Here is a 15,566-nt window from a genome sequence, read left to right on the forward strand (position 1 = left end):
ATTCGATCTTAAAAAAAAAATTCTTAAAAAAAAAAAAAAAAAGAAAAAATGTTTTTTTTTTTTTTGGGCAAATGGGCCTATCTTGAGAAAGGGGCCTGGAGCTGCAGCTCCATCAGCCCCATTGTTAATCCGGCCCTGCTGGACACCTATAATGGCAAATCACTAATGCAGGCAGGACTCAGCAGGAGGGCATTATTTGAGCTGGACCAAAGATGCTGCCAATAGATCTCCCCAAGAAATTTCCCATAATTTTCCAGTCTCTTTACAAAGGGACACAGCATTCAGTTGTGCTGAGACAATTGGGTTATGCTGGCAAACAGAATAATCATTGAAAGCCAACCCCCTTATAACACTGCCCCTAACCATTGTGCTTCATTTTTTTGCTAGTGTCCAAGAAAGATCTAGGTAAATTTTATTATTATTATTTATTTATTTATTTTTTTATAAATTCTTTATTATATCCACTTAAGGACCAGCCCATGTACATATACGTCCACAATATGGCACGTACAGGCACATGGGCGTATGGGTACGTCCTCCCCTATTAGCGGGTGGGGGGTCCGATCGGGACCCCCCCCCGCTACATGCGGAGGTCGGGTCCGCTCGGGGAGCGATCCGGGACCACGGCGCGGCTATTTGTTTATAGCCGCTCCGTCGCGATCGCTCCCCGGAGCTGAAGAACGAGGAGAGCCGTGTGTAAACACGGCTTCCCCGTCCTTCACTATGGCGGCGCATCGATCGCGTCATTCCCTTTATAGGGAAGACACGATCGATGACGTCATTCCTACAGCCACACCCCCAAACAGTTGTAAACACATACACAGTGATCCCTAACTCCTACAGCGCCGCCTGTGGTTAACTCCCAAACTGCAACTGTCATTTTCACAATAAAGAATGCAATTTAAATGCATTTTTTGCTGTGAAAATGACAATGGTCCCAAAAATGTGTCAAAATTGTCCGAAGTGTCCGCCATAATGTCGCAGTCACGAAAAAAATTGCTGATCGCCGCCATTAGTAGTAAAAAAATAAAAAAAAATAAAAATGCAATAAAACTATCCCCTATTTTGTAAACACTATAAATTTTGCGCAAACCAATCGATAAACGCTTATTGCGATTTTTTTTACTAAAAATAGGTAGAAGAATACGTATCGGCCTAAACTGAGGAAAAAAAATGTTTTTATATATGTTTTTGGGGGATATTTATTACAGCAAAAAGTAAAAAATATTGCTTTTTTTTCAAAATTGTTGCTCTATTTTTGTTTATAGCGCAAAAACTAAAAACCGCAGATGTGATCAAATACCACCAAAAGAAAGCTCTATTTGTGGGGAAAAAAGGACGCCAATTTTGTTTGGGAGCCACGTCGCACGACCGCGCAATTGTCTGTTAAAGCGACGCAGTCCCGAACTGTAAAAACCCCTTGGGTCTTTAGGCTGCATATTGGTCCGGGGCTTAAGTGGATATTTAAAAAAATATATACAAACCATATGACTAAAACACTTTGCGTTGCAGAAAATACTTTACAGGAAATGAAGGGCGCAATAACAATACCGTCTCATTTGCCACTATAAGGCCTCATGCTCACTGGATGTTTTAACAGCTGATGTTTTTGGCGTCAGATGTTTTTTTTTCTACAGCATGTTATCCTATGTGTCCATGCACACATAAGGCTGTTATCAGCAGTTTTTGGCAGGGGCGTTTTCTGGCTAGAAAAAAAAAATACCCTGGAATAGTGGGTTTTGAGAGGAGTTTTTCAACTAGAAAACTGCTCTAACTCTGAAAAAAGCTTAAGGGCCAGTTCACACTAGACGCAGTTCCGTGTGCTTTTTTTCTGCACAAAATGCATGCACAGTGTTTTCCATGTAGTCCAATGACTCTAGTTGGCTCTAGTTCACACCATGCAGTCAGTTTTTGGTAAGTTTCTGCACAGTAAACTGACCGAAAACTGACTGCATGGTGTGAACTAGAGCCAACTAGAGCCATTGGAATACAGTAAAACCTTGGTTTGAGAGTAACTTGGTTTGAGAGCATTTTGCAAGACAAACAAAATGTTTTAATAAATTTTGCCTTGATATACAAGCGATGTCTTGATATAAGAGTAGCGTCATGGCCCAACTGAGTATAAAAAAGAAGAGAGGAGCCTCTAAGTGTAGCAATATGGTTACATTTAATGAAGGTACAACATTTAGCAACTTATTGCTACACTAATGCTGCGTACACACGATCGGATTTCCGATGTAATAAAATCCGATGGAATTTTACGTCGGAATTTCGATGAAGCTGACTTTCATCAGTCTTGCCTACACACGATCAGACTGAATTCCGAACGTCCAAAACGAGGTGACGTAAAACACTACGACAAGCCGAAAAAAAATGAAGTTCGATGCTTCTGAGAATGCGTCAACTTGATTTTGAGCATGCGTGGATTTTTCTCCGATGGAGTTCCACACAGACGATCGGAATTTCCTATTGTTTTTTTTTCCATCGGAAAATTTTAAAACATGTTCTATTTTTTTACACCGATGGAAAAAAAGTCCGATGGGGCCCCCACACGATCGTGTGTACGGGAAAAAACGATCGTGTGTACACGGCATTAGAGGTGCCTCTCTTCTCTTTTATACCCTGTAAAAAATGCTTTGATATACAAGTGCTTTGGATTACAAGGATGTTTCTGGAACTAATTATGCTCGCAAACCAAGGTTTTACTGTACATGGAAAACACTGTGCATGCATTTTTAGTGAAGAAAAAATGCACGCAAAACTGTACAGAACTGCGTCTGGTGTGAACTGGCCCTAAAAACTCTAAAAAAGGCGGCTATTCTGTGTCAGTGTTTTTTGAGCAATAAGCTTTTGTGGGAGTATAATTTTGTTTAAAAAAGCTAAAAAATATTACAGCTAAAAAACGCCATTGCAAAAAGAAAAAAAATGAAAAACTCATTCTACAGCTACAGCTTTCTACAGCTAACGTAGTCAGAGCAATATGTGGAGTCAAACCACATAGAACCAGATTTTACTAAACAATTCCTCCTTACCATCGGCGTATAGCACTTTTTCTTAAATAAGTTGAGTGTCACAAATAATCTTTCTAATTTTCCTAATGAATTTATTTCCTTTTTTTCCTTTATTTTCTATCTAGTGGCCATATTGTAGTGTGACGGATCTCAGATACCCCAGGTGGGCACATCCGCCAGACCTGTGTCTCCTGTCCTCCAAATGCACCCGCAGCCTGCAACCTCGCCATAACCAGCCCTTAACCCCTCAATCACGAGACAATCCACACAGGTGTTGAGGGTTAAACATCCAGAGCTTAAACTGTTTATTAAATTCCAAGACATACAGTTACACAGAGCTAGGGACATTCCCCTTAGCCAACAACCAATGGGAACTGAACATTTGTACATTGAAACAGTCTACAGATACCCAATGAGTTTATGGTAAGCAGGCAGCCTCAATACACACCCCCTGCGGAGAGATGTCTGCAGTCTAGGCCATTGTCTATGTGTCATGAATCAACACAATTAGACACAGCAACAAGAGGGGGGGTGGGGGAGAAGGGTTGTAACATTACATTACATCCATGCCAGCTTGTCCCGGGTCTCCAGTATCTTCGGGCCCATAGTCTGTCGGTAGGAGGCACGGACACAGTTCTTTCCAAAACACACAGTTACATTCTGGGTTCTGTCACATTTCTCCCCTTTTAAAAACAGACTAACCAGGTTCCTGACCCCCAACTGGTCTGGACCTGCGTTAGTCACAAACTTCCACCCCAGGCAACCAGGAAAAGTAAAAGTACGACTCTGGCGCTGGGGAGCAAAACTGCACATAGGGTCTCCCATGAATAAAAACAGCCGCTGCAGAGTGGGAACAACTGTCTGCACTCCTCTGATCCGGGGCTGGGTTGCAGATATTGGAGGGAGCTGAATAATCCTCTGCCCCAATGACAGCGCTTCAGCTGGGAGGGAACATAGGCTGGTAGGGCTATGCATTTTGGGAGGAAAAGGTACTTGCTTTTCTCCTGGTGTAGTTACCAGCCGCTGAGAAGGTATCTTGCAGGGACTATCTCCCGGATTCTTCATCTCTTGTTCTGATGCTGGGCAGAGACCATCAGCGCTCTGTCCTATAGCAAGCGCTTCTGCCGGGGGGACATATGCAAAAGTTGGGTACAGCCACTGGAGAGGGGGAAGGGTTTTCTTCCCTGCCGGTTCTGTGACCAGCCACTGGGGTGACTTCTGACAGGGGCTGTCTCCCAAACCCTCCAAAAACATACTGAGGGCTGGGCAGGGGCCAGCAGAACTCTGCCCCGTAGCCAACGCTTCTGCTGGGGGGATAAACACTGGGGTAGTGTCCAAGTGCTGGGGAAACAGCTCACTGAGGTCCTCCCTCGGACTCCCTGGATCTAACTCTGAGGGTGGGCAGAGGCCAGCGGCACTCTGCCCCGTAGCCAGCGCTTCTGCTGGGGGGATAAACACTGGGGTAGTGTCCAAGTGCTGGGGAAACAGCTCACTGAGGTCCTCCCTCGGACTTCCTGGATCTAACTCTGAGGGTGGACAGAGGCGAGCGGCACTCTGCCCCGTAGCCAGCGCTTCTGCTGGGGCACCAGATGAGATACTCTGGACTTGCTGCTGATCACCATTTCCCAGCCTTCCAGCGCCTGTCTCAACTCCTCTTTCTGAGACCTTAATGCTTCTCGCTGCCTGGGAAACCTCCGTTGCATTCCGGCATTCTAGCACTCGCAGTGCCCTCTGTATCATCGCTGCTTCTTCCATTGCGGTAAGGACGGGAAAACGTAGGGTCACCCCTGGCCCCATTTGCTCCTCATCTTTTTGTATGTCTGCAATTTCTCGTGGACAGTCCCAGGCAACGGGAGCCATGCCAGGCTGCTGGTTACCGTCAAACAGTCGCTTGTAGGCAATCTCGAGCTCCCATTCCTGCTCAACCAGGAACTCCAATTCCTCCGGGTCACACGCCTCTTCGGGGAGGTCCAGCACCTCATCTCGGAAGTCCAGGATGTTTTCCAGCCTCCACTCCTCATCGCTCCCAAAGTCTGGGTCTCCGTACATTTTTTGATGGAGCAGCCCCACGCCGCCGTAGCCAACGCCTTCTGTCGTGCTGCCATCTGCTGTACTTGGCCACAGTTGAGCTGCGAACCACCGGAGGGCTCTGTAGCTGGCGTCCAGCTTCATCTCCTCCTGGACCAATCTTCCGAGCTCCGTCTTCCAATCATCTCGCGGTCGTTCCCTCAGGAACACCTCTCGTGCACGGTACTGCGTCCAGTACATCTCTGAGGAGGAGGGAAGGATCTTCCCCTGCTGGCGCCGCTCGTAGCTTAGCGCCTCATGCCAGAGTTGCCGGCGGATCACATCCTCCCAGCCGAGCATGGTGCGCTCTGTCACTGGTCCCTGATGTTTCTTCCGCATGCCTTGCAGCCTCCTCCCGAACTCCGCTCTCATGCTGGCTGGTCCCCGTATCGCTCCTCGGCAGCTGCCCAGATCTTGAATCCTGGTGGTGGTTTGGATGTCCTGGACTGCAGGAGACGTCCCACTGCTGCCACCACTGTGACGGATCTCAGATACCCCAGGTGGGCACATCCGCCAGACCTGTGTCTCCTGTCCTCCAAATGCACCCGCAGCCTGCAACCTCGCCATAACCAGCCCTTAACCCCTCAATCACGAGACAATCCACACAGGTGTTGAGGGTTAAACATCCAGAGCTTAAACTGTTTATTAAATTCCAAGACATACAGTTACACAGAGCTAGGGACATTCCCCTTAGCCAACAACCAATGGGAACTGAACATTTGTACATTGAAACAGTCTACAGATACCCAATGAGTTTATGGTAAGCAGGCAGCCTCAATACACACCCCCTGCGGAGAGATGTCTGCAGTCTAGGCCATTGTCTATGTGTCATGAATCAACACAATTAGACACAGCAACAAGAGGGGGGGTGGGGGAGAAGGGTTGTAACATTACATTACATCCATGCCAGCTTGTCCCGGGTCTCCAGTATCTTCGGGCCCATAGTCTGTCGGTAGGAGGCACGGACACAGTTCTTTCCAAAACACACAGTGACAGTGGGTTCTGTCACATGTAGCATTTCCCTGACTGAGGTATTTTCGGAAAATTCAGCATTCTGGCCACTAGATGACAACAAAAAGGAAATAAACATATTAGGCAAATTACAGGGATTATTCCTGGCAGTTATACGAATGCTTGGGACATCCGCACAGCAATTATTTTTATAAATAGCCCCCTTTATGTACCGTCTTAGTTAGCCACAGGGTGCTCTCAAGGTCTAGAATCATGGCACAGCCTCTGGTGTGACCCAGTCTCTGAAGACTCATTCTGTAAATTGGCTAGGAAGAGGCAAAGATAATCTGGAATCTGACGTTTGGGAACTGGGGTCCGCATTGTGTTACTTCCCAGACCCATGTGTACTGTGCCAGTTTCACATCAGTAGTAGAGCTTGTGGTGTAACCCAGTCTCCAATGACTGCCTGTGCAAGTATGTCTCTTTAGCCCAGAGAGGCTGAGTACAAGGACTCTGCCGCTGTACTAAGGGCAGAGCAGACAAAGAGACAGAGAGTTAGCCACAGAGAGATCTTCGGTTTCACAGCAGTGGTAAAGCTTCTGGTGTAACCCAGTCTCTGATGTTTTCCAGTGTACCAAAAGGACTTGGTGCTCCACACTTGTTTGTTTCAGATTGAAGGTCTCCTTCCCTATCTCCCTTTAGATCACTCTTGAGAGATACATACCTCCCAACTTTTTGAGATGGAAATGAGGGACACCTATCAGCAAGAGTATGCAGGCATAGGACACACCCTTGCACGCCCCTTTAAAGGATAATTGTACAAAAAAACAAGATTGGTTAAACCCACAAGTGCTTTTTTTACCACTACTATTCCTTTATATTGGCTTTTAGAATTTACAAACGCAGCAATTTAGCAATCAGGTGAAAGGTTTAGCACTGGGAAACACTTTTTGATAGATAAACAGTGCATTTTATATACAACTCTATAGATCAGACCAAAATGAGGGACAAATGAGGGACAGAGGGACATTGCTCCAAATCAGGGACAGTCCCTTGAAATCAGGGACAATTGGGAGGTATGGAGATATGTATAATTTTGGATCTTTCTAGGTATCCTAGACTTTGGCCTTTACTTTACAAACATTCTTTCATTGTTGACCACTTAACCACTTAAGGACCGCCTCATGTAAATATACATCAGCAAAATGGCACGGACAGGCACATGCACGTACCTGTACGTCCTCTGCTTGATGTGGGTCGGGGGTCCGATCGGGACCCCCCCCCGGTACATGCGGCGGTCGGTAAGCCTCGGGGAGCGATCCGGGACGACGGCGCGGCTATTCGTTTATAGCCGCCCCGTCGCGATCGCTCCCCGGAGCTGAAGAACGGGGAGAGCCGTATGTAAACACGGCTTCCCCGTGCTTCACTATGGCGGCGCATCGATCGAGTGATCCCTTTTATTGGGGAGACTCGATCGATGATGTCAGTTCTACAGCCACACCCCCCTACAGTTGTAAACACACACAAAGTGAACCCTAAATGTTACAGCGCCCCCTGTGTTTAACTCCCAAACTGCAACTGTCATTTTCACAATAAAGAATGCAATTTAAATGCATTTTTTGCTGTGAAAATGACAATGGTCCCAAAAATGTGTCAAAATTGTCCGAAGTGTCCGCCATAATGTCGCAGTCACGGAAAAAATCGCTGATCGCCGCCATTAGTAGTAATAAAAAACAAAAAAAAAAAATGCAATAAAACTATCCCCTATTTTGTAAACGCTATACATTTTGCGCAAACCAACCGATAAACGATTATTGCGATTTTTTTTTACCAAAAATAGGTAGAAGAATACGTATCGGCCTAAACTGAGGAAATTTATTTTTTTATATATGTTTTTGGGGATATTTATTATAGCAAAATGTAAAAAATATTGCATTTTTTTCAAAATTGTCGCTCTATTTTTGTTTATAGCGCAAAAAATAAAAACCGCAGAGGTGATCAAATACCACCAAAAGAAAGCTCTATTTGTGGGGAAAAAAGGACGCCAATTTTGTTTGGGAGCCACGTCGCACGACCGCGCAATTGTCTGTTAAAACGACGCAGTCCCGAACTGTAAAAACCCCTTGGGTCTTTAGGCAGCATATTGGTCTGGGGCTTAAGTGGTTAAAGGAGTTGTAAAGGGAAAAAAATGTTTTGCTCAAATGACTGTTTACAGGGTATAGAGACATAATAGTTAACTGATTCCTTTTAAAAACGATTAAAAATAGATTAAAAAAAAATCATATAATGTACCTGTAGTTTCAGTTTCGTTTTTGCATGTTATGCTGCCTCTGTGCTGTATAGAGCCATAGAGAAGTGAGGGTTTGAAAACGAAACTAGAATCTCCCAGTACTGTGGTCCAAAGGAAACAGACAACCAGGAAGTGTCCAGAACAGAGCAGAATTACAGTAACATCAGAGCAAAAACGAACAATGAGGACATGAAACCAGGACTGCAGTAAGGTAAAGGAAGCTATTTAGCAAAAAAAAAAAAATCCTTTAGTGACCCTTTAACAATTGCTCTAAGTTTTCTCCCACCAGTTTTTCCTTATGTTGGTTGCTTGGTTATCCTCCACATTCTTGGGGTTCATTCATTCATTCAGAAAGCAATCTCCATTTAGTGCCCTGTCCTGCTCTGGATCACCAGAGTCTTTCTTGGAGCCTTTCCTTCTTGGTGGTGATTTTTTTTTTATTTGCTCCCCTTATTTTTCATGTAGCCCTGCTCAGGTATTTGTTTATTTGGGTATTTTTCTAGTAAGATTTCCATATCTGTTGGATGACTCAGTGTCTTTTGTCCATCCGTATGTGGTACACCCCTCTGTGTTCATTGGCCCTATGTACTGTTTGTTCACAAAACCTAAGCATGATGGTTAGGGGCAGGGTTATTCAGAGGCTGACCTGTTTGCCAGCATAAACCTCCTGGGGGCAGCTGCAAAACCCAGTTTTCTCAAAACAACGGAATCCTGTCCCCTTTAGTGAACACCAAGAAATGCATTTAATTGTACAACAACAATCTTGTTTTCCTGACAAAATTTATAATCAATAATCACTTAGCAAATGTTGCTTTCACTAATTATTATGCTTGTTTCAGTGTTTGTTCTGGTCATTTACAGCACAAACAGGGTAATGAATCCATACATTGCAGCAATGAAAGTAGATATACCCTGTAAGTTATTTTGTGAATTTTTTTTTTTAGATATCCTTGAAACAAATTTTTTATAAATTTCTCATAGTAGGTGTCCAGCAATGTGCGGCAATAAGGATTAATGGAACCCTATCTCCGCCTTTTGAATTATTTAACCACTTCCCATCCAGCAGCCGACTATTTACGGCCACAAGGTGGCTCTAAAATGCCGGGAGGCCGTCAATATACTGCGGACGGTGATGGACTCCAGGACAGGTAAGTGTCCTAATATTAAAAGTCAGCAGCTGCAGTATTTGTAGATGTTGATTTTTAATATTTTTTTTTTCAGCGGACATCCGCTTTAAGGCACAAAATTAAGGCACAAAAGGGGATTATTTTTGATAGATGAATGGTGCTACTATCATTTTGTAACGACATTACCACAGCCAATAAGAAAGATTATTCCATGCAAACTCCCCCATTCATCCATTCATGTCTCCATCCATGCTTTTGTTTGTTGAAAAATCACTTTGCAAAACACCCCCCTAGCATTTTTGGCTGTGGCCAACTTTAGCAATGGCAGATGATTCATGTAGCATTTACTTCCTGGAATCCATCTTCCCTTAGCTTAAGCATGTATTGTATGCAGAAGAGTGTGCTTAGTTGAGATAATCTCTCCTCCTCTCCTCCCATCCTGAAGACTCCTGGGATGTTTGACATAATTTGCCTGGGCAAGAAACCAGGAAGTAACTGAAGAAATGTAAAAAAAAAATGTAAAACAAGTAAATATGATATCTATGATATCTATTTACTAATGCTAGCAACATGAGGATTAAATAGAATCAATTTTGATTTGGAGAGTGATGTTTTTTGGCTTCAGGAGTTCTTAGTACTTTGATTTCAGGAATTTCTAAGTCACAGACCCAAAACAAATACATAGTGATGTAAAATTCAGACTTGTCTCTGACTTTCATTTGCTGCCTGATTGTTTTGGATCAGAGACTCAGCAAGAAGAACCAGCAAGAAAACTGCTGGAAGAGCTTTCTGGCCGAGTATACCATGCGTGTGTACGAGGCTTTTAGGTTTCTTGTCAAGAAAACTGCCCAAAATATCAACGAGAAAAATAGAGAACCTGCTCTCTATTTTCTCGTCGTGATTACCTGTCGCCATGGAAACCCACGCATGCTTGAAATGACTGACGCATGCGCGGTAGCTTCCTAGGCATAGGTAGGGTGTAGCAAGATGGCGGCGATGGCATCGAATGTGACCAGCGCATGCTCGTCATAGTCGATGACGTCACTGCGTTTGTTCCATTCAAAAGAACGGCGGTTCTTTTGAATGGAGTGTCTGTACACTCGGCCGGAAAGAGATTCTTGCCAAGAATCTTGTCAGGAAAAAGTTTTTTTCCTGACGAGATTCTGGGCCGTGTGTACAGGGCTACAGACTTGGGTCTGCAACTCTATGATGGACTTTTCAGCAAAAAAACAAACAAAAAAACACTCATGATTTGATGATAACCCATCTTAAATCTCTTAAGGCATTTGCTTAGTATGCTTACTTTTTTTGCTTTGGCTCCTTTACAGGAGATTGCAGGCTTGGGGACCGAGGGACATCAGAAGAAGCACTAAATGACAAAAGAATGTCAATGGTTGTATAAAACGCTATTGCTGGCTAGTGGAATATTTAGAAGAGATGGAGTCCAATTTGGTTATGTATCTATTGGTGCCACATTCCATAAAATATAAGAAAGTAATAGCAAAGAATAGGAAGATTTTTTTAGGCACCAAACAAGTCAGACAATAATTAAAAACATCATATTTATTATGCCAAATTAATAAAACCTTGAAAACACTGTTATATCGCAGAAAAAGACTTGGTCCATAATCAAGAGATAAAAACCACACTATGATACATAGACATAAAGATGCATGTTAACTCTGATGCGTTTCATGTTATTTATACAAATCTTCATCAGGAAAATAAGTATCATGGTGGTGAGTTAGAACCAGTAAAAGATCATCATATTTCCTGGAGAAGATGAATCCTTCCCCCAATAGACCAAGTACCAAAGAGATTTGGACTTCTCCTGTCTCCCTTAGGCCTCGTACACACGACCGAGAATCTCGTCGTAAATGAAACGTTGTTTTCCTCGACGAGGTTCTTGTCAGGCTTGACGAGAATCTTGTCAAGCTTTGCTTGCATACACACTGTCAAGATAAAATCTCGTCGTTCTCAAACGCGGTGACATACAACACGTACAACGGCACTATAAAGGAGAAGTTCGATTCCACTGGCGCCACCCTTGGGGCTGCTTTTGCTAATCTCATGTTACTGTGTGTTAAGTAAAAGTTTGGTGAGAGAGGATACGCGCTTTTCAGTCTGTTACAGCGTGACGAATGTGCTATCTCTATTACGAACGATACTTTTACCGAAGGTGCGCTCCCGTCTCATACTTTATTCTGAGAATGCGCGGGTTTCTAAGCATACACACGAATGTGATTCTCGTAAACCAGCCCGACGAGAAACACGACAAGGAAATTGAGACTCCCTTTTTTTCTCGTCGAGATCAGCGACAGTTTTCTCGACGAAAAACATACACACGACCGACGAGGAAAGCGGTCGTGTGTACGAGGCCTGACAGTTGATCTAGATTATTTCAGTGGTTGTTTCCATGCTGTTCAATCCATCATGTGTTTGGTTTTATTCATTCATTATGTATTCACTGTTTCAATAAATGTTGTATTTTTATGACATTGACATCACTGTTTATGGTCCGTTCAAAATCCCACCCTTTGAGGAACCTTCCTTTCAATGGACCAAGGAGGTACAGAATGTTGGAGCACAAAAGACTCCATGAAAATTTACAGACAATTCTAACAAGGACCTCCAAATCCACAAAAAAGGTGGCGATAGATGCCACACATATTTAATGATATCTAAGACGGCCACAATATGAGGGGCTAGGTATGTTGAAAAATCATAAAAAAAGCAAAAAACTTGCTAGCAAACATCAAAGACTATACATAAATTCCACTGCCAGCTGCATGAACGTTTCTTACATTCCCATGAATGTGTTAAAAATATTTTAAAAAATATATAAAACTGACACTGATTGTTTTTTTTTTATATGTTGAAAATCATACAACTAGAAGTGAAGATAGTCAGGCCATGCATCCATCGAAAGGTCGGCAAATGAATCAATGCTTTCAGAATTGTGGCCATTCAACTTCAAGAGCCAGCAAACAAGCAAAAATTGTTTTTCTGCCACTTTTATTGTGGACCATAAAAAAGGCAGCAAAACTTTTCTGGCATAATAAATATGATGTTGTTAATTATTGACTGACTTATTTGGTGCCTAAAAAAAACACCTTATTTTTTGCTACTATTTTCTTATGGTGGAATATTTTATCCAGTACACTGAAACATTCGATATATGGTACTTCTCTAAAATATTGCTAACCACCAACAGCAATTAATATTGTATTTTTTCTAGGTCCTGACCTAAATGATTTTTAGTGTGTGTTTTTGCACATACAAAGCTTAGATCTTTTCTCTTTGTCATTTACATAAATGATTTCAATGACCTTGGGATTTGTAAAGACAGTTTTCTAGAATAGTGAACAATGTACACCTTGGGTAAAAATATGTTTTAGAATGTGGAATAATGTACACATTTTCCTTTCATTGTAACATTTTGTTTGCTTTCTATGTTTCATTGTTGGTAAAATACTTGGAAAACTGTCTTGACTGTGATCAGCAGAAGTTGGTTTTATTATTTTGTTAAATATAAAGTTCAGGGGTCCACTAACAAAAGAAATATGTTGAATTGCATTTTTCGTTGTCACTGTTTTATTCTACTCTTCATATTTTGCTGCATTACATACGAACTTCAGATATACTTACTGCAAATCCTTTATTCTTTGTATTCTTTTTGTATAGCATGGTATTAACTATCCATCTACAGCTACCTAGCTGCAATTGAAAATAGATTTCTTGAAAATGTAGTCAATTAATGTTTACTGTATCTTTTGCTTTTTTAAATAAGCATTAAGTGCATATAGTTTTAGATGACACATTACTTTTGCACAAATGTGCTATATATGTGTGCATATAGTATTATTTTGATTAAATATATTTCTATGAAAATGTTTTTAAATGTATACTAGCTGAAGTAACATTGACTGTTTTGCAATATTCAGCTAATAGTCAAAAAATATATGGATTCAGTTTATAGTCCAAAGGACAAACATAATTCTAATGAGTACCTTTAAGCAGAAGGAAATGTGGTTAGTAGGAAATCTAATTATAATTTTCCCCACTGGGCCACTGAACTCCTGAAAATCAATAATGGAAGTCTCAGGTGAAAATAAACACTTTGCTTTTGTATCACATAGAGAGGTCATAGTCAGCTGAAAATTGGACTGATGAAAAAGGAAATACTTATTTATTGATAACGTTTAATGGCAAATCCCAACTATTTAATAAGTGGTTATTGCTTATTTAAAAGTTTTTTTTTACACGCTCCATTTTACCAGCTCCCTGTATAGCATTTGGGCTCATAACTAATGTTGTAGTTTTGTATACAGGCAGTCCCCGGGTTACAAACAAGATAGTCACTGTAGGCTTGTTCGTAACATGAATCTGTTTGTAAATTGAAGCAGGTAAATTTTCTAAGGGTAGCTCCAGCCTATAAAACTATTTTTAAGGTTTTTGGATAACATAGAGAAGGGTTATCACCCCTGTAACATTTGTTTTGCTGTCTGTGCCCCTGTTCAGAAGATTTCACCTCACTTTCTGTCCCAATGACAATTGGATTTTGAACATTTGGGGTTATTAAGGAAATAAGGATCATGATAAAGCATCAGTGGAGACCAGGGGTCAAGTCCTGGGGAAAAAAGTGTGGGAACTCCCACCCAAAATCCACTCCCCCACCAAAAAAAATATAAAATGATACGCTCATATGCATAATTGCTAAACCGCAAGTTCTTTCTAAATCCTGAGATAACTTGCGGCAGACCTCCACAATGTCTCCTGGGAATAATGACAAAAGCTCCCAGGAGACATTGCGGCATCGAGGAAGTGACGGAATACCCGCACACTACCCGATGAATCCATATACAGGAAGCGGCCAGTAACATAAAGGATTACTAAGGTTCGCCTGCCCCTGACAGTGACTCGAGCTGGGCATCGCCGCTTAGTGAACAATTGGCTTGGGCGGCTCGGCTGCTTGAGGCTGCTCTAGTCCTGCAAAGGGAACTGAGTTCCTGCTGTGAAAAAAGTGCAGGAACTCTGTTCCCACGTGTTCCCGCAGGACTTGAGCCCTGATGGAGACACTTTTTTCCCATATTAACTCTTACAGGAGAGAATTTCCCTTCCTAGGGGTAGATTTCCTCTCACTTCCTGTTGTCTCCCTCCGTTTGTAAGTAGGAGTCGTTTGTAAGTCGGATGTTTGTAAGTAAGGGACCGCCTGTAAGCAATTATTGGGGAAAGGTGGAATGTGATGACCCAAAACTGTTTCCTTTTGGAATGTAACAATATCATGATTTTTGTAATAGATAGTCATTACTTATTTGGGAATCAAGGAATAATTTCTTTCTTTGGCACATCACTAAAAAAAAATGTTTTACACAATGAATAATTTAATTAAATTGGGGAATGGAAGGGCTATTTGGAGATGAACAATCATTTGTATTAAAAAAAAATGACCACCAGTTAAAAGTATTATATAAATGAGAAGAAAATAGTCTATGTACAATTCAGCAATTTATCATGTAGTATTAGCTCATTCTTAATCTTCTAGCTGCATACTTATGAAACTCAGTCAGTTATAGAAGGAAGTTGTCACAGGTTGTTGCAGGGTGCTTCATTAATATATACTGTGAAGGCACAGCTTCTGCTTCAGTATTAACACTTAGCAATAACAATGTGTTTCATATTTTACCAGGGCAGCCTTGACTATGCAATTAATTAGAGGGACCTCTATAAACAATTATTTGTACTGTATATACCGGTAATTTTAGTAAAAAAAACACTGAAGGCGTGAAATAAGTACCTTTCGTTGGTAGGATGTGGCTTCTTATGTGCAGATGAAGGATGCCTGCTGGGGACCAAGGCATAAAAAAAAAAGATATTGTTAAACTTAAAAAAAACTTGAAAATTAGCTCATGTTTTACGTACATACTGAATTTTCCTACATATCAAAATGGGAAAATTATTTGGCATTGACATATAAATCCAGGCATTCCTATACCCAGGTGAATCTTTCTCATGGAATGTTTACTTAAAGGAAACTGTAATGGCGTAGAGTCAATTTTATTATCAAGTTATTTATTGCAAGTAATTTTTATTGGTTTTAAATTAGAAAGTACAGAGATA

General features: G+C 41.8%; 1 protein-coding gene across 4 annotated transcripts in view; it reads right to left on the reverse strand.

The window, feature by feature from the left end:
- The window catches only part of LOC120927347 (transcription elongation factor A protein 2-like), a 188,665-nt gene that overhangs the window by 35,761 nt on the left and 137,338 nt on the right, over window positions 1-15,566 (reverse strand). For 3 of the 4 annotated variants that reach the window (XM_040337948.1, XM_040337947.1, XM_040337945.1), the window contains exons 5-6: window positions 15,244-15,291; window positions 10,750-10,815 (exon numbers count right to left, since the gene is read on the reverse strand). In XM_040337948.1, the coding sequence (XP_040193882.1) occupies window positions 10,750-10,815; window positions 15,244-15,291 (114 nt within the window). The remainder of the gene's footprint in view (window positions 1-10,749; window positions 10,816-15,243; window positions 15,292-15,566) is intronic. The other variant, XM_040337946.1, reaches the window with a different exon arrangement.

Source organism: Rana temporaria, chromosome 2 (genome assembly GCF_905171775.1).
Source record: "Rana temporaria chromosome 2, aRanTem1.1, whole genome shotgun sequence".
In the NCBI taxonomy this organism is placed as follows: domain Eukaryota; kingdom Metazoa; phylum Chordata; class Amphibia; order Anura; family Ranidae; genus Rana; species Rana temporaria.